This window comes from Nomascus leucogenys, chromosome 8 (genome assembly GCF_006542625.1).
Source record: "Nomascus leucogenys isolate Asia chromosome 8, Asia_NLE_v1, whole genome shotgun sequence".
NCBI classification, from domain to species: domain Eukaryota; kingdom Metazoa; phylum Chordata; class Mammalia; order Primates; family Hylobatidae; genus Nomascus; species Nomascus leucogenys.
The window spans coordinates 88162160-88180783 of NC_044388.1; the positions used below are offsets into that span (position 1 = coordinate 88162160).

The following is an 18624-nucleotide window of genomic DNA, read 5'->3' on the forward strand; positions in this document are numbered from 1 at the left end:
AGAAAGGAGGTCAGTGAGGTTGCGGCATACAAGGCCAATGTACAAAAATCTATTGTATTTCTATACACTAGCAATGAGCAGTCCAAAGATGAAATTAAGAAAACAATTTCATTTACAATACTATCAAAAACAAACAGGCCTGGTGCAATGGCTCACGCCTGTAATCCCAGCACTTTGGGAGGCCAAGGCAGGTTGGTCACCTGAGGTGAGGAGTTCAAGACCAGCCTGGCTAACATAGCAAAACCCCGTCTCTAATAAAAATACAAAAATTAGCCGGGCATGGTGGTGCATGCCTGTAGTCCCAGCTACTTGGGAGGCTGAGGCAGGAGAATCACTTGAACCCGGGAGGCAGAGGTTGCAGTAAGCCAAGATCCTGCCACTGCACTCCAGCCTGGGTGACAGAGTGAGACTCCATCTCAAAAACAAAAACAAAAACAAACAAAATTCCTGCAGACAGAAGCTATCATACAATTATTCCCAGAGAAAGTTATCCTCATGTCAGCAAAAAGGGATATTCCACAGCCCCAGTTCAAGCCTTCCCATTGAAGCAGACACCTCTTAAGAACTCCTCAGCCTCTCTCAGCTTCCCCTGCTCCTTGTCCCATCCCTGCATGGGTTTTGACAACATGACCAGGTCTTGCCTCCTATTCTGGGGCTTCCCTGCTGCAGCACCCACACCCCAGCACGTGCCATCTGGAAGTGCAGGGGAGTTAAAATCCCATGGGGACAGGAGCTGGTAGAGAAATCCTTCCTCCTTTCTTTCCTCTGAAGGGCTATCCAACAAAGACTTAGTTTCTTCAGCATCTAAGGACACTGTCACACAGATGGGGTAATGCCCGCCCTCTGTGGAGACCAGTACAATCAGGCATCGTATGCTGACTCTCCTTCTTTCCCTGCTTTACTGCCCTTGGTTCCCACTCCTGGTGCCTGGGATTTGATTCTCTACTGCATAATAAATATAAACCCAATGAAAGGCTCCCATCTAAGAAGAGTGAGAAAGCTAATTCTCCATCTCAGAAAATGACTCTCCACAACTCAGCTCCTGTTTCTCCCTTCTAGTGAATCTCTTCGCAGTCTCCAAGTGCAAAAGGAAGCCTGCACCTTAGACACCTGTAGGGCCAATCCTCTTCTCCTGTACTCAGAACCAATGCTAGCTTTGGATTGACCCAGATCTACTGATCTCTCTGCCCAAAGAAGAGTTTATATCTTTACTAAATCATCCCTTCAGCAGCAATGCCTACATTCTGTGTCCCACATGACCTGGTCTTGGGTAAGCCCAGGTCATCTATTAGCAAGTGAAAATCAATGGAGGCAGAGAAGGGAAAATAGGCAAACTCCTGCCGAGAGACCAGAAAGGCCACCTACGGCTGTCTGCAGCATTCCTGGATCTCCATATCAGTATTTCTCCCTAGAACACACACAACTTAAAATCAAAGAAATACTCCCCAATTGTGGGCCAGGTGGGTGCGGTGGCTCACGTCTGTAATCCTAACACTTTGGGAGGCTGAGACGGGCATATCACTTGAGGTCAGGAGTTTGAGACCAGCCTAGGCAACATGATGAAACCCCGTCTCTACTAAAAATACGAAACAATTAGCCAACCGTGGTGATACACGCCTGTAATTCCAGCTACTTGGGAGACTGAGGCATGAGAATTGCTTGAATCCGGGAGGCAGAGGTTGCAGTAAGCCAAGATTGTGCCACTGCACTGCAACCTGGAAGACAGAATGAGACTCCATTGCAAAAAAAGAAAAAAAGAAAAGAAAAAAAAGAAAAAAAAAAGAAAAGAAATACTCCAATTATGAGCATAGGTACCCTAGGAGACACTATGACCTTATAAGTTCGCCTCCTTGGGTAGCATAAAGATGATGTTGGTACCAGTCTTTTATCAGCCTGAACAAGCCCCAGATATTTCTGGCCTCTACCCTCTTTGTTGCCCTTCAAAGCCCCAGAGCTCTTGGCATCTCTGCTCACTTACACATCCCTTTGATGCTAACTCACCACCTGGTCCAGAAAGAAAAGGCACCAGCCTAGCCCTCATCTTCTCTCTGAGTTGCCAGCAAAGCGAATTTCCTTCTTACTCTCAGTTCCTTTGTCATCCAAGCAGAGATTAGAAAGGAGTTTTCTTTCTTGTCCTTCCTTCTTGCTCATTCACTATGACAACTGTAAATGGCATCTCAAAGATGCCATCTGCCTCCAGCCTGTGCCATGCTCTCTGCACAGATGGGACCCAGATCCAATTATAGGGGTGTCAGATATTTCATCCCAGGGAGCAGTTTAACAAAGTTTGGTTGCTTTTCCCTCCAGGTGCCTACAAATTAGTTGGAAAGACTCCTTTATAAATGAATCAGATATTCAACATCTACATTAATGCTGCCCTTTTAATGGAGACTATATGCCCTCATTCCAATAGTACTGATAACTGAAAACATTTCTGGAAGTCCTCTTTGGAGCTGTCCCGGGGCTCTTTCATTCCCTGCTCACTACTAACTGAGTGACTATCAAATGCCAAGCATCCTGCCATGCCAGGCACTGGGCTGTGACGATGTTATCTGCTGACTATGTAGGGAAAAAGTACTCTTGAAAGTCATGGATCTGTGAATGGTAGTTGAAGGCATGGGTGCAGGTGAGATATGCAGGTAGGACAGAGACAGTGAATGGCCCAATGGAAGAACACTGGGAAACACCGAAACCCAGGAGGGAACCAGAGGAGAAAGGCAATGCAGAAGACAGGCAGGAGGCTGGTAGAGTGACTGATGTCTAGGAAGGAAAGGAAGGACTTGAAAGAGTGTCTCTCAGCCTTCCAAGGCCAGGCACAGTGGCTGACACCTGTAATCTCAGCACTTTGAGAGGCCAAGGCAGGCGGATTACTTGAGACCAGGAGTTCGAGACCAGCCTGGCCAACATGGCGAAAACATGTCTCTACTAAAAATAGAGAAATTAGCCAGGTGTGATGGTGCACACCTGTAATCCCAGCTACTCGGGAGGCTGAGGCACAAGAATCGCTTGAACTTGGGAGGCAGAGGTTGCAGTGAGCTGAGATCGTGCCACTGCACTCCAGCCCGGGTGATACAACAAGACTCTATCCCTAAAAAATAAAAATAAAAAAAATTTTAAGAAAATTATCAGCCTTCCTTCCCACCAGTCTCCCACAGCCTCCTCATCCCCTAGCCAAAAAGGGCCTGGAGCAGGTCAAGGCAGAGGGTGCAAAGTCCATCTCCCTCTCTCCTCTCGCACAGCTGTTCTCCCCTCGTGGAGTGCCCACGGCATCAGGATTAGATGTGTGGTTTGACTTTGGGTAGAGGTGGGAAGAGCAGGCCCTTGGCCTGTCCAGCTGTAGAACACAGTGGCCTCTCTGGCTTAAAAGAAGGAGGCCCCCACAGTGTCCAGCAGAACTCTCACTGGATTTGGGGAAAGAAAATCTCAGTGGGTGATAAAGCAAGTGCCTTTGTTTTGCTTTACTCTGTGTGTGTGTGTGTGTGTGTGTGTGTGTACACACATGTACATATACATAATGTTAAGTATATATATAGATATACGTAATGTTATGTATGTTGGTATTTTGTTAGCATCTAGTATTGCTGTATGTGGTACTTAACACATTTGTAACTAAATATGTAAGTCATTATATAATGACCACCCCTCCTGAATGTAACTTTACGATGGCAAAGATCATGTTTCTCTCTCTATCCTCAGGCCCTAGTACAGTGCCTTAAATATAGATATTAAAAACTATGTATTATTTGGTTGGCTGGTTGAATGGATGGATAAATGATCAACGATGCTAAATGTTGTGGAAAGGTTGAGAAGAATGACAGCTGAAACTGGAACGTGAAGTTGGCAGTTAGGTGGTCATCAGTGACCTTGGTGAGATGCTACAGTGAAGTGGGGGTGTTCGATGCCTGGTTTCCCCCCAGTAGGCTGAGAAGAGCATAGGAGGGGAGGGAACAAGACAGTGAGCCCAGACTACTCTTTCAGAAGTCCCACTGTGCAAGGACAGGGGCTGGTCTAGTGTACTCCCTTGGTTTACAATTTTATATCCTTTTTCTTTATTTTTGGAAACAGCAAAAGGTCATGCAGAATAAATCCAGGTGACCCAAACAGATGATCAAGCAAGCTTAGCATCATTTCTAGTCAAAACAGCATCTGATTTCAAAAGGAATGTAACTGATCTTCTAATACGGCTCATAAACTACCTCCAAAGGCCATTCTCAAATAGGATTCCAAGGCAAACACATGATGATAATGGCAGCACCACAGAAATCAGGGTATGGCTTCTCACAGTGGCTACTTGAATAAATGTATGTTTGGCTATAAAAGTTTTAATGTGTTTCCTTTCTTTCTTTGAAGTCTTAGATTCACATAAAATAAGTAGGAGTAGCATGGTTTAGAGTACGTTCATATAAAATGTATTGCACACTTTGGGATGATTTTTGGTGGCATACGAATACTTTTTTTCTTTTTTGGAGACGGAGTCTTGCACTGTCGCCCAGGATGGAGTGCAGTGGCGTGTTCTCAGCTCACTGCAACCTCCGCCTCCTGAGTTCAAGTGATCCTCCGGCCTCAGCCTCCTGAGTAGCTGGGACTACAGACACGTGCCACCACACCCAGCTAATTTTTGTATCTTTAGTAGAGAGGGGGTTTCACCATGTTGACCAGGCTGGTCTCAAACTCCTGAACTCAGGTGATCTCCCCCTCTCAGCTTCCCAAAGTGCTGGGATTACAGGCGTGAGCCACCACGCCCAGCCAGGAATACATTTTTATCTGTTCGCTATGTATCGGTTTTTGTGTATATCAGAAAAATACACCTACTTCATCAAACTCATGAGATCACATATATTGTCCTTAATAAATTTGAATTAAAAATTTAAGGTTAGGTTGTTTAAGGAAACATTCTAAGTAAATAATACTCTTATTATGGCAAACATTGTGTCAGGGTGCTATACAAATAATTCAAGTTTGGAAGACACTGACGTAGGAGAAAGAATGTGGTCTTTCTGGGCTTACAGGCCTCAGTTCAAATCCTGGCTCTACCATTTGCTAATTATTGAGTGACCATGTAAAAGTCACTTAACCTTTATGAGTCTCAGACTACTCATCTATGACATGAAAATAACAAAGCTTACTTCAAAAGGGTTTTAAGAGGATGAAATGAAATCGAGCATTAAGGTCCCTAGCTGAGCCCTGGGTGTGTACATTCATGCTCAGCCAGCAGTAGCTATAATGCTTGATGGTCCAAACCTCATTCACATATTCCAATACATCCGGCCATGTGGCTATTTATGTAAATGTATCCATTTATTCCGGCTGACCTTTCTGTTCCATCTGAAATGTGTGTGGCTGCAAGTGAGCACCCAGTGGGCTGGAGAAGAGGGTCACCAGCCAAACAGAAGGGACAGAGGCCAACAGGAGTCCTGGAGGCATCAGAGCAGTGCCCAGGGCAGTTTAGAGGCACAGAAAGGATCCTAGCGATAAACAGCCTCTGTTCCAGCAGAGATGTTACCCTTCCGAGAGCGTGGAGTGAGTGAGCGTCAGCCTTATAATCATTAACTCAGATCCTAAACATGAAAAGCCAAATGGCCTGTGCAGAATGGAAGCCAGGGAAAGTCTTATCAAGAATGAATCAGTCTCTTTGATCTTGAGGTAAACCAACTCATTAACATCAAGCTTCCACCTGGGGTTTTTCCAGACACGAAAGTGATTGCCTAATTCCCAGCTGTCTGGAGTTTCCAGTCCAAACTGGCCTTGCTGGAGAGGAGGGGCCGGGAAAAAAAAAAGTCCTACCAGCTTGATAGAGCTCACACCCCATTAAAAGCACATACGATTTGTGCTACTAATCCCAAAGACTAGTGGCTTCATTAAAAACAACCCAGGTAAAGATAAATTATTCTACCCAGTTTGGAACTGAACAGGAAGATAAACAGTGAAAACAGGACAGAGGTAGGAAGCATTCAGAGAAGCAGAAAAGTAGAAAAAGATGAGAGGGGAAGCCAAAAGTGAACACGAAGAAAGGGAAATATAAAATATACAGAGACAGGAGGATGGCTTGAGGCTAGCAGTTTGAGACCAGCCTGGGCAACACAGTGAGACCCCCGTCTCTATAAAAAAATTTAAAAAGATTTAGCCACACGTGGTGGGTCATGTCTATAGTCCCAACTGGTTGGGAGGCTGAGGCAGAAGGATCGCTTGAGCCCAGGAGTTTGAGGCTGTGGTGAGCTGTGATCACTGCATTTCAACCTGGGTGACAGAGTGAGACTCCATCTCCAACAACAACAACAACAACAAAATACACAGAGACAGTTGGGATGAGGGGAGTGAAGAAATAGGTAACAAGTGAAAAACAGGGAAAAGAAAAAAGAAGACGGGTAGCTGAGCAAGAGCCATGGTAATCAGCAGCTCTCACTACATTACCAGAAGCCTCTCCTACCTACACACCCAGAGATCATCTGCACTGCACCATGAATTAATCAGCATGTAAATCATCCCCTTTATCTGCGGAAATTGAATTTAGCTGCCAATCCTGATTGAGGGCATAAAGGCCTTCTCACAGAAAGATCACAGCTCTCAGGGAGAATGCCTTTTCTTTTCTTAAATCAAAGCTCACATAAACCCATGGAAACAGCTGCAGCTGGAGCCACAGACTTTGTGAAAGGTAGCAGGCTGAGGATGGTAATTATAATTAGCAGTTACATAACATGTTTGTTCTTCAAAGTGCTCTACAAGCATCAGCTAATTAATAGCTTACTATGCCCCATGCAGATTCACTGGTTTTTCATGCGGTGACTAATTCTTATACCCCCATTGACTGCTGAATGGTGGAGGCAGAGCAGCTTGAGCAATGAAGCAAATGGCTGAGGCTCAGAAGCTATACCCAGCTCTTACCAAGTGACTCCAGCGTTTAATCTGTGTCGGGAATACTTCCCCAAACATTGAATTCAGCATTCCAGGAGGCAGCTACCTCACTTCCTCCAAATAACTCTTGGAGGTGCTTTTGCAAATGCCGTGATAGGTTGGAGTGACCATCAGTCTAGTCCAGCGTGGCATTAGCTCCAATTATTAAGACTGGAACCCTAGAGTCTTTGGTGGCAGTTACACGTTTGCCATTGCTCCTCTGTGCAGGCTGGGCAAGTCAATGAGACCTCTCTAAGAGAAGACTGCATTATATCTCTGGGTTCTCATCCAGCTCTACCCTTCTTTGTTTTTCTGATTGCAGTCTCTGGCCTACATCCTCTTGAATTCGCGATGGAGATAACCAAATATAGGAATTGCATGGCACACACAGGGCCTCAACGGCAGAGCTGAGCTTTCCATCTATCCCAAGAATGTTTTACTCAAGGATTTCAGAGGTCCAGGAACAGCTTGTTACTTGTAAAACATTATATGTGTATGTGTATGTGCATATCTTTGGGGAAAATGTCTGTTTTCCCTGTTGCACTGTAAATTCCAAGAGGGTCATGCCGACAAAGTACCTGACATATAGTGCATGCTAAATAGATATCTATTGAATGAATGGACAGATTTCCTCAAATTCCCATCCCCAACATCATTATGAACCATTGCTCTATGGACAAATAATCCCCAGGGGCCTACATGTCTTGTTTGCTCTGGCTAGACTTTCCGATGGAAAATGTTGGTGGGCAAGACCACAATTCTGCTGCTAGTCAAACCAGAGACCTAGATCAAAGCTCCTGGAGATTTCACTCTTCAGAGACTTGTCTTCAGAGCCAAGCAAGTCAACAGCCAGAAATATATTCCCAGGGACTATGTGACAACCATTTGTCATACCTTCTGATCAACCATCACAAATGGTAAGAATCATTGCCTTTTCTCACCTTGTCCCCCAGAGGCAGAGGTGTGAAATGAATCACATAGAAGTGCATGCTTCTGATTCATGAGAAGATCTTCACATGAAGCTAACAACTTTAGGAAAAAGACTAACATGTGCATGGTGCTTTTAGCTTTCTAAAATGCGCCCCACAGATTATCTTATTCGATTCCTTTTGAACACTCTCTGAGGTAAGAAAAACAGACTTTATTTCCCTCTTTTATAGATGAGGAAACGGAGGCTCCGAATGCCTTGCCTAATGACACACAGCTAATATATGGCATTGCTAGAATATGAAGTCTCAAAACTCCTTTTTTTTATTGAGTCAGAGTCTCACTCTGTTCCCCAGGCTGGAGTGCAGGGACATGATCTTGGCTTACAACTGTCTCCTGGGTTCAAGCAATTCTCCTGCATCAGCCACCCGAGTAGTGGGGACTACAGGTGTGCACCACCCCACCTGGCAAATTTTTAATTTTTTGTAGAGATGGGGTCTCACTATGTCACCCAGGCTGGTCTTGAACTCCTGGGCTCAAGCAATCCTCCTGCCTTGGCCTCTCAAAGTGCTGGGATTACAGGTGTGAGCCACTGCACCCGGCTAATTTTTGTATTTTTAGTAGACATGGGATTTCGCCATGTTGGCCAGGCTGGTCTTGAACTCCTGACATCAAGTGATCCACCTGCCTCAGCCTCCCAAAGTGCAGAGATTACAGTCATGAGCCACTGCACCAGGCCTCAAAACTCCTTTTCACTAGCGATTCCACTTCTGGATATATATCCAAAAGAATTGAAAACAGGGTCTCAAAGAGAGATTTGTACACACATTTCATAGCAGCATTATTCATCATAGCCGAAAGATGGAACATACCCAAGTGTCCATCAACAGATGAATGGATAAACAAAATGTGGAATACTCATATAACGGACTATATGAAGAAAGGAAATGTTGACACATGTTACAAATGGATGTATCTTAAAGACATTATGCTTAGTGAAATAAGCCAGTCTCAAATGGACAGGTACCATATGAGTTACCTACAGTAGTCAAATTCACAGGAGACAGAAAGTAGAAGGGTGAGGTTCCAGGGGCTGTCGGGAGGGGCAAATGGGGAGTTGTTGTTTAATGGGTAAAAAGTTTCAGTTTTGCAAGATGAAAAAGTTCTGGAGATTGGTTGTGCAACAACATGAGCATACATAAATACTACTGAACTGCACACTTAAAAATAGTTAAGATGGTGTATTCATCAGTTTCATGTTGCTATAAAGGAATACCTGAGACTAGGTAATTTATAAAGAAAAGAGGTTTATCCAGCTCATGGTTCTGCAAGCTGTACAGGAAGCATGGCACCAGCATCTGCTTTTGGTGAGGGCCTTGGGAAGTTGACCATTGTGGCAGAAGGTGAAGAGGCAGCAGGCATGTCACACGGCAAGAGAGGGAGCCAGAGAGAGAGAAGGAGGTGCCAGGCTCCTTTTAACAACCAGCTCTGATGTGAACTAAGAGCAAGAACTCATCACCAAGGGGAGGACACAAAGCCATTCCTGAGTGATCTGCCCCCATGACCCAAACACTTCCCACCAGGCCCCACCTCCAACACTGGAGACGACATTTCAGCATGAGATATGGAGGAGACAAACATCCAAACTATATTAGATAGTAAGCCAGGCATGGTGGCTCACACCTGTAATCCCAGCACTTTGGGAGGCCTAGGCAGGCAGATCACTTGAGGCCTGGAGTTTGAGACCAGCCTGGGCAACATGGTGAAACCCCATCTCTACTAAAAATACAAAAATTAGCTGGGCCTGGTGGCGGGCACCTGTAATCCCAGCTACTCGGGAGGCTGAGGCAGGAGAATCACTTGATCACTGCAACCCAGGAGGCGGAGGTTGCAGTGAGCTGAGATCGTGCCAGTGCACTCCAGCCTGGGTGACAGAGCAAGACTCCATCTCAAAAAAAAGAAATAAAACTACATTAGATGTTAAATTTTATGTTTTATGTGTGTTAACACAATTAAGAAACATTAAAAAACTATTTTTCATCATACCACCTTTTCTCTGAAAATGGTCAACAGGTGTTAAGCTAGGAGCATGCCCCTCTGAGAAAATGGTTCATGGAGAAAAATGTCTCAGCCAGTCAAGCAGAGGGGACAGGAATCACAGCGATTTAAGGTAAGTCTCAAAAGATGGATGCATAACATTATCCATCCAACTTATTTTTCCAACCCACCTTCTAAATCTTCAGGATTTAGCTGACAAATCTAAAGCCAGGTGCACAACCAGGTAAATAGCAGAGCTGGGTACAGTATGTAGAGTGAAGCAGCAATCAGATAGTTTTAGGCCCTCGGCTCCCACTGGCTGTTTTGTTCCTGGGTAGCAGGAGCCCAGAAGAACAGAATCTGTACCTGTGCATGTTAAAGTACTTTTTCTCCAGGTGCCTTTCTCTGTGCAAACAGAAGTGATCTTTCCTCCAGGGCTCTCAAAGCCCTCTTGACAGACATAGCGAGCCACACCGCTCAGCCTGGAGCTGTGATTTCCTACCAAGATGGCGTGCCGCATTTCTGGAGGGTTGCCACAGTTGATCTCTGCAATGGGAACCAACACAGCACTGGTTACAAGCCCTGACTTCCAGCCCTACAATTCATATCTTTAAAATAAATATTTAATAGTGATAGAGCCCACTCAAACAGGAAAAGAGAAAACACTAACCCCATCAAATAATCCAATATAAGTATGTCTGAATTTTAAAAAATTTCCAAACATGCACACATAGAGAATAGTCAAATTATGCAATTATTTACTTATAAAGAATTCATTGATCTATGAAATAATATATCTGAGGGTCCTTTTAAATATTACAGTTCTCTAGTACATTTTACTATGTATCTTCAGACCATCAATCCCAGAATAGATGATAATGCAATTGTAGCAATTATTGCCAACTGACTGTTAAATAGAAGATATTCAAAATCTCTGAACTTTTTAAAGCAAATTAATGGAGAAAGTATTTACCTCCTAAGGATTCAACTTATATGCACCTTTCAAAGAAAAAAATCAGTTGCATAGGAGGAGACAAACCTGGAATTACAAAATTGATATGAAATTTTTTTCTCTACAACTCTGACTACTAAAAGACAATTAAATATTTACAAAGAACTATCTAGAGGTAAAAGATTATGACATAACCATTCTAGACCCAGCCAAACTATACTTCACTTAAGAGCCCAAGAAAGTCATTTTTAGATATTTCAGAATTTTAAAAAATTGATCCGTTTATCTTTTCTGGGAAAAAAAATCGAAAAGATGAATCAGAACAAATATCATAAGAATATGTGTGCAGGGCAGACAGGTTTTAGAGAAAACACCAAGGAACAATGAAATCAGCAAGATGTATGGATGTCTCCATAATCATTTAAATGTGACTGTAGAGCTTGATATAACTATTAGTAAAGGATTCTAGAACTAAAAGTTGAACAATGTAAAATAATAATAAAAATAAAATTTCAAATTATTTCAATAAAACCAGAGCAGTGAGTTGAAGGGAAGAAGTAAAGCATACTAATGTTTCATGCCACACAATAGTGCCCATGGATACAATGTTATTCAAGAAAGTATAATAAATGTAAAATAAGATGGCACTAATAATTTCAAGTGTCACCAATAGTCCCAGTTATACCTAAACACAGAAAGAAAAAAAAAATCTGTTCTTCCATGGTAAGAGAAAAAAAAAAGAAAAAAGAAAGAAAAAAACTTAAGGCACTCATTCTGATTTGTGATTTTCTCCCCAATCTGTAGAAAGCCAAGAAAATTAAGCCCTCCTGACATCCAGGCTTTTTAAACAGAAGTCCTTTTATTGAGATAACAGCATTCAAACTACAGAAAATCATATAACCTGTTCCCATATCCCCATCAGCCATCCTTGGCCTTAGAAATTTTAAATGAGCCTCTGATACAGAATGTGTGGATTTAATGGAATTGCACTCTTTTCCATCCCATTATGGATGCTTGGTCGGTTGCCAGACTCCAGAGTTATTTCCAGGAGGGAGGTTTCCCAAAGCAGGATCTCATCTAATTTCCAACCCTGTCTATCTGTCATGTCCCATGTTTGCCCACAGAGCTTTGGTTCCCTTTTCATGCATATTCACCAGACACAAGACCCCTTGGCCCTCATCATGTTTTCCCAGCATCAAACCTTTAGACGTATTTAATGGCCCAAGGCATTCCAAGAATGAATATATTTGTGTGTACACAAGGAACCAACCAAAGAGATAGTTAATGTTTCATAAGACTGCCTAGTCATAGTCACATTGTTGACATCTGAAACATCTTCTAATTTAAGACAGAGTTCAGTTACAGCAGAAAGTAGGGAGACATCACTAAGGAGGTTGGAGGTATAGGTTCATGCACACTGAAGGTGGAAGGTTAAAGTGCTCAGTGGAGAAGTCTGGGAGGGAACCCAGTGAAAAGTCATTGGATTAGGAGAGAAGCACAAATACAAAAGGGATAAAAGTACAAAAGATAACTAGATTGGCTTCCATCTTGGACGTGACCAAGAATAATGGAAGGCATGATGACTTTGGTTGGGACTGCAAGATTTTTTTTTAATTAATACCAAATATCACCCAATTGATAAGAAATCAATAACTTGTTCTCTAGGGATTAAGGCTCAAAGGCTCAGGTGGATGCCCCGTTAGGAAGCAGCTTGGACCTGTGGCTCTGTGAGTTTCCCGTTAACAGAGCTATTCAAGTCGAACAATCCCTCAGCAAGAGACATTTAGAGAGGATTTCAGCATGGCTTGGATTAAATGCATGGTTCTAACAGCTATACATCTGAATCCCCTGGGAAGCTTTAGAAAAATGCACGTGCTGGAGTCCCACACCCACCCAGAGATAACTCCTCTGATTCAGTAGTACTGAATTGGGTTCTTGGTATTCAAATTTCTACAAAGCTCCAAATGTAATTTTGGCGCACACCCTCAGCTGAGAATCTGAATGAAATCCTGGTACAAATGGCTACCATTTGTCATCATATGCATTCCAACAGGATCCTAAATATAAAGCATTAATATTCACAATACCCATCCATGTTAAGGGTTATTGTCCCCACTGTACAGGCGAAGACAGCTCAAAATGATTGAATGATATATCCAAAGTTACACAGGCAATTATGGGATGGCCAGGAGTTGAAGGCATGTCTTTTCCCTACAACCACAGCTTCTCGAAAGTTGGCCGGGCACAGGGGCTCACACTTGTAATCCCAGCACTTTGGGAGGCCGAGGCAGGCAGATCACTTGAGACTGGGAGTTTGAGACCAGCCTGGCCAACATGGCAAAACCCCATCTCTACTAAAAATATAAAAATTACCCGGGCGTGGTGGCACATGCGCCTGTAATCCTACTACTCAGGAGACTGAGGCACAAGAATCACTTGAACCCATGAGGCAGAGGTTGCAGTGAGCTGAGATTGTGCTACTGCACTCCAGCCTGGCCAACAGAGTGAGACTCCGTCTCAAAAAGAAAAAGAAAACTGCTGTTCCAACTCTGAAATTCTATAGTCCCCGTGCCTCCCATCTCAGCTTACTCTCCTTTGCTTTTGCACTCACACCTTCTTCTGCAGGTGCACTCTTTCTCCCTTACACTGAGCGAAGTCCTTCCCCGTGCCTGATCAGATCCATGACTAACAAAGGGATCCTGTCTTCCTCTGAACTTTTAAGATCCGTGTTCATTTGTTTATTTATTCCTGTTTATTGAGTGCCTAGTACATGCTAGTCACTATAGCAGCGAACAAAATGGATAAGATTTCTGCCCTCATATGGAGCTTAGGGAGAGTCAATAGACAAAAAATAAATAAATAAATAAGTCAACACATAACTGTGATTGTGGTAAATGTTATATAGAAATAATAATAACAATTATTATTAAGTGACAGGATGGGGAAAACTTCCATTGTTGTTGTCGCTGTTGTTGCGATCTCACGCTATTGCCCAGGCTGGAGTGCAGTGGTGCCATCACAACTCACTGCAGCCTTGACCTCCCGGGCTCAAGAAATCCTTCCACCTCCGCCTCCCGAGGACCTGGGACCACGGGCATGTACCACCATGCCCAGCTAATTTTTCAGTTTTTTGTAGAGACGGGGTCTCTCTGTATTGCCCAGGCTGGTCTTGTACTCTCGGACTCAAGCGATCTTACCAGCCTCAACTTCAAAAAAAATTTTTGTTTGTTTTTTGTTTATTTTTGTTTTTGTTTGTTTGTTTTGAGTCTCACTCTGTCGCCCAGGCTGGAGTGCAGTGGCACGATCTCAGCTCATTGCAACCTCTGCCTCCCAGGTTCAAGTGATTCTCATGCCTCAGCCTCCCAAGTAGCTGGGACTACAGGCATGTGCCACCACGCCCGGCTAATTTTTTGTAGTTTTAGTAGAGATGGGGTTTTGCCATGTTGCCCAGGCTGGTCTTGAACTCCTGAGCTCAAGTGATCTGCCTGCCTCAGCCTCCCAAAGTGCTAGGATTACAGGCATGAGCCACCACGCCCAGCCTACAATTTTTTTTTTTTTTTTTTTTTTTTTTTGAGATGAAGTCTCACTCTGTCACCCAGGCTGGAGTGCAGTGGTGGTGCAATTTCAGTTCACTGCAACCTCCATCTCCTGGGTTCAAGCAATTCTCCTGCCTCAGCCTCCTGAGTAGCTGGGATTACAGGTGCCTGCAACCACACACCCAGCTAATTTAGTATTTTTAGTAGAGACAAGAGTTTCATCATGTTGGCCAGGTTAATCTCAAACTCCTGACCTCAAGTGATCCTCCCAGAAAAACTTTTTAAATAGAGTAGTAGTCAGAATGATTTGATCTCTCTGAAGAAATGACACATTCATTAGGACCTGAAGGATGGCAATGAGCAAGCCATGTTTGGGACCAAAGGAAGAATATTTCAATCAAATGAAAGAACCAATGCAAAGACCCTGAGATAAGAAAGCTCTTGGTGGGTTCCAAAAGGGGAAAAGCAACCTGCGTAGCAGGAGCCTAGTTAGTGAGAGGGAGACTGGCATGAGATGAAGGTGGAGAAAAAAGCAGAGCCAAACCACACGGGGCCTTATAAATCTTGGGCTTTATTTTAAAAGCAACTGAAGCTCTTGTTGGGTTTTAAGTACAGGAATGAAAAATCTGATTTAGGTTTTTAAAAGACCACTTCAGCTGTTAGGTAGAGAAAGGTTGGGAGAAGAATAGGAATAAAAAAAGAGACATCACGGTGAAACCCCATCTCTACTAAAAATACAAAAAAATTAGCCGGGCGCGGTGGCAGGCGCCTGTAGTCCCAGCTACTCGTGAGGCTGAGGCAGGAGAATGGCGTGAACCCGGGAGGTGGAGCTTGCAGTGAGCCGAGGTCGCGCCACTGCACTCCAGCCTGGGCAACAGAGCGAGACTCCGTCTCAAAAAAAAAAAGAGACATCAGCCAGGGTCTACAGCAGTAGTCCAACAGAGAGATGATATGGTCTTGGATGGACTTCAGAGGGGATGGAAATGGAAGGAAGAGATGGATTTGCGATGTATTCTGGAAACAGAACTGAATGTTCGTGGTGATAGTTTGGATGTGAGGGTGAGAAGGGAGGTGGAATCAAGACTATTACCTACACTTAGAGATACAGGAAGTATAGAGTATTATCTATTCTTTCTGTTGTTTCGAGGTTTTTGTTTTGTTTTGAGACAGGGCCTTACTCCTGTCGCCAAGGCTGGAGTGCAGTGGCACAATCACAGCTCACTGCAGCTTCAACCTCCTGGGCTCAAGTGATCCTCCCAGCTCAACCTCCCAAGTAGCTGGGACCTCACATGTGCACCACCACATATGGCTAATTTTTGTATTTTTTGTAAATATGGGGTTTCACCATGTTGCCCAGGCTGGCCTCAAACTCCTGGGCTCATGAAATCTGCCCCCTTCGCCCTCCCAAAGTGCTGGGATTACAGGTGTGAGCCATCACTCAGCTGAGTATTATCTATTCTTATACAAGTATTATCTATACTGTTCATATGACCTTTATTCCCTGCCTTGCAGATTTAGTGTCTTTTTATGAATACATGTCTTCCCAAATATATGGACAGTTCCTCAAGGACAGAGTCTTTGTCTTATAATTCTTGTACTCCACAAGGTCCGCTTAAAATCGTATGTTTTACACGATTGTTTATTGATAGCTTGCTGCTACTTTATCACAGTTCAAGATGCAACAAATGCTGCTATGATATGCCAACAGCCCCTCAGGAAGAAACCAGACATCAGTAGATCATAAGTCCAAATAACAGGACAGACATTACTTCTATATTTATTATCCGACACAGGTAATTCACACGTACCAAACACCAAGCAGATGAGAGCTGAGAAAAAGCCCCACAAAAACCAGTATCAATTTTGTGCCAGGGAATTATAAGAAAGTTGTTCAGGCCTCAATAATTTTAATAACAATAGCATTCAGCCAGGCATGGTGGCTCATGCCTGTAATCTCAACACTTTGGGAGACCAAGGCAGGAGGATTGCTTCAGCTCAGGAGTTCAAGACCAGCCTGGCAAACATGCTGAAACCCTGTCTCTACTAAAAATACAAAAATCAGTCAGGTGTGGTGGCGCATGCTTGTAATCCCAGCTACCTTGTAGGCTGAGGCAGGAGGATCGCTCGAACCTGGGAGGCAGAGGTTACAGTGAGCCAAGAATGCACCACTGCACTCCAGCTTGGGCAATAGAGCGAGACTCCATCTCAAAAATAAGAGAAGGGAAGGGGAGGGAACAGGAGGGGAGGGGAAAGAGGAGAGAGGAGAAGGAAAGGAGAGGGAGAGGAGAAGGAAAGGAGAAGGAAGGAAAAGAAAGAAAAGAAAAGAAAAGAAAGAAAGAAAAGAAAGGAAAGAAAGAAAAGGAAGGAAAGGAAGGAAAAGAAAGAAAAGGAAAGAAAGAAAAGAAAGGAAGGAAAGAAAGGAAAGGAAAGGAAAGGAAAAGGAAGAAAGAGAGAGAATATAGCATTCATTGAAATACTCCCAAACACAAGGTAGTCTGCTAGATATACACTACCTTATTTATTCCAACAGAAAATCCTACAAAGTAGCCAAGCGAGGTGGCTTATGCCTGTAACCCCAGCACTTTGGGAAGCTGAGGAGGACGGATCACTCTGAGCTCAGGAGTTCAAGACCAGCCTGAGCAACATCTCTACAAAAAAAAAAAAAAATACAATAACTAGCCAGGCATTGGTGGCTCATGCCTGTAGTCCCAAATACTCGGGAGGCTGAGGTGGAAGAATCACTTGAGCCCAGGAGGCGGAAGCTGCAGTGAGCCAAGATCGCACTACTGCACTCCAACCTAAGTGACAGAGACCCTGTCCCCAAAAAAACAAAAACAAAAACAAAAAACAAAAAAAGAAAATCCTTCAAGGTAGGTGGGTTTTTTTCATATAGTTTACAGATAGGAAGATGGAGGCCCTAAGAGCTTAAGTCACATTCAGAGTCACACCATTCATAAAAGAGCTGATATTCAAACTGTGGTTTGTGTGACCTCGAAGTCCAGGCCCAGTAAATCTGGGCAGCTTCACCATGAAGGGCTCCACCTAGGCCCTGACTTGGTTCTCTAACCTTACAGGTTAGCTAAAACCTAAGGAGAAAAGGTTGCCTGAATAAGCATTCAAGACAGTCTGGAAGGGTTTGATGACAACGCCTCCTGCCCAATCTTGTCTCCAAGAACTTTCCCAGAGCAAGAGAGCTGCTGGAAATAGATGTCTCTCTGTAGCTCTGTGACTCCCTGAGACCTTCTTGGGCCTGGTGTTTAACCCTATGTACGACATTAGAGTCTGGCCTGGGGCTTGCCTAGAACATGACCCCATCACAGACATTCCCAGCTACTGCCACTTCTGCTCACACCAAATGGCATCCAAGAAAATAGGTAGTTCCTACTAAGAAATACTCAAAAATCAATCCAACAGACGCCACAGTGGGAAATAAAAATATAATCCTATTTAATACATAAAAAACCCCCAAAACTCTTACTATCACAAGGAAATAAACATTTAAAAGCAGTTTATACCCCCAAGGAAGAAAAAATAAGCAGTGCAAATTTGCATTGCATATGCATAGGGGCATTCATTAAAGCACATGTTTCTCTGGCTAATTACGTTATTAAGTAACAACGTTTGCATCTGCGTCAGAAATACAGTCAACTAATTATGAGCATGGCTGGGAATTTTCCCTTACTCTCCCATTGTCTGTGATTTTATTCAAATAATCAGCTTCAAAATAGGACTCCTGGGGGAGTGAAGGAGAATGTGTTGTGCTGGTTTCAAGGCCAAATTTATAATATAACTTATATCTCATATCGTGAAGATAAAAATGTTTATCCACAGGGCTAGCTTTCATAGTCTATCAAGGAAATATTCCAGAAGGAAATTTGTTTGATGAAAGGTACAGGCAACTTACGGCATCTAATCAACAACTGACTGTATCACAAATGTCACCCATATTGGCTGCTGTTTATTATACGCATCAGCACAATAACATAGATTGATGACAGAAAGAATCTAGTAATATAAAGGCTCCATCTAAGACTGTTTAGAGATCAATAAATAACAAGCTGAGAAAGAAGAAAAGTGACCAAAGATGCCAATAAATTGAGGCAGACATTTTGCCAGCTGCCAGGGGAATGAATGATAGACCTATTCCATTTATTGGTATTGACCCCAAAATAAAATCTCCCAGAAAAATAAGCAAGTGCTATATGTAAAGCTTTGCAAAAGAGCAGAAGCAAGTGCTAAAAACTGAAGAAAATCACATTTGAGTCAGTTTTCATCTTTACC

At 43.4% G+C, this 18624-nt stretch overlaps 1 protein-coding gene across 1 annotated transcript in view; it reads right to left on the reverse strand.

The window, feature by feature from the left end:
* Positions 1-18624, reverse strand: part of SUSD1 (sushi domain containing 1) — a 135438-nt gene that overhangs the window by 73960 nt on the left and 42854 nt on the right. Inside the window, exon 7 of the mRNA XM_030817622.1 lies at positions 10222-10401. Within this exon, the coding sequence (XP_030673482.1) occupies positions 10222-10401 (180 nt within the window). The remainder of the gene's footprint in view (positions 1-10221; positions 10402-18624) is intronic.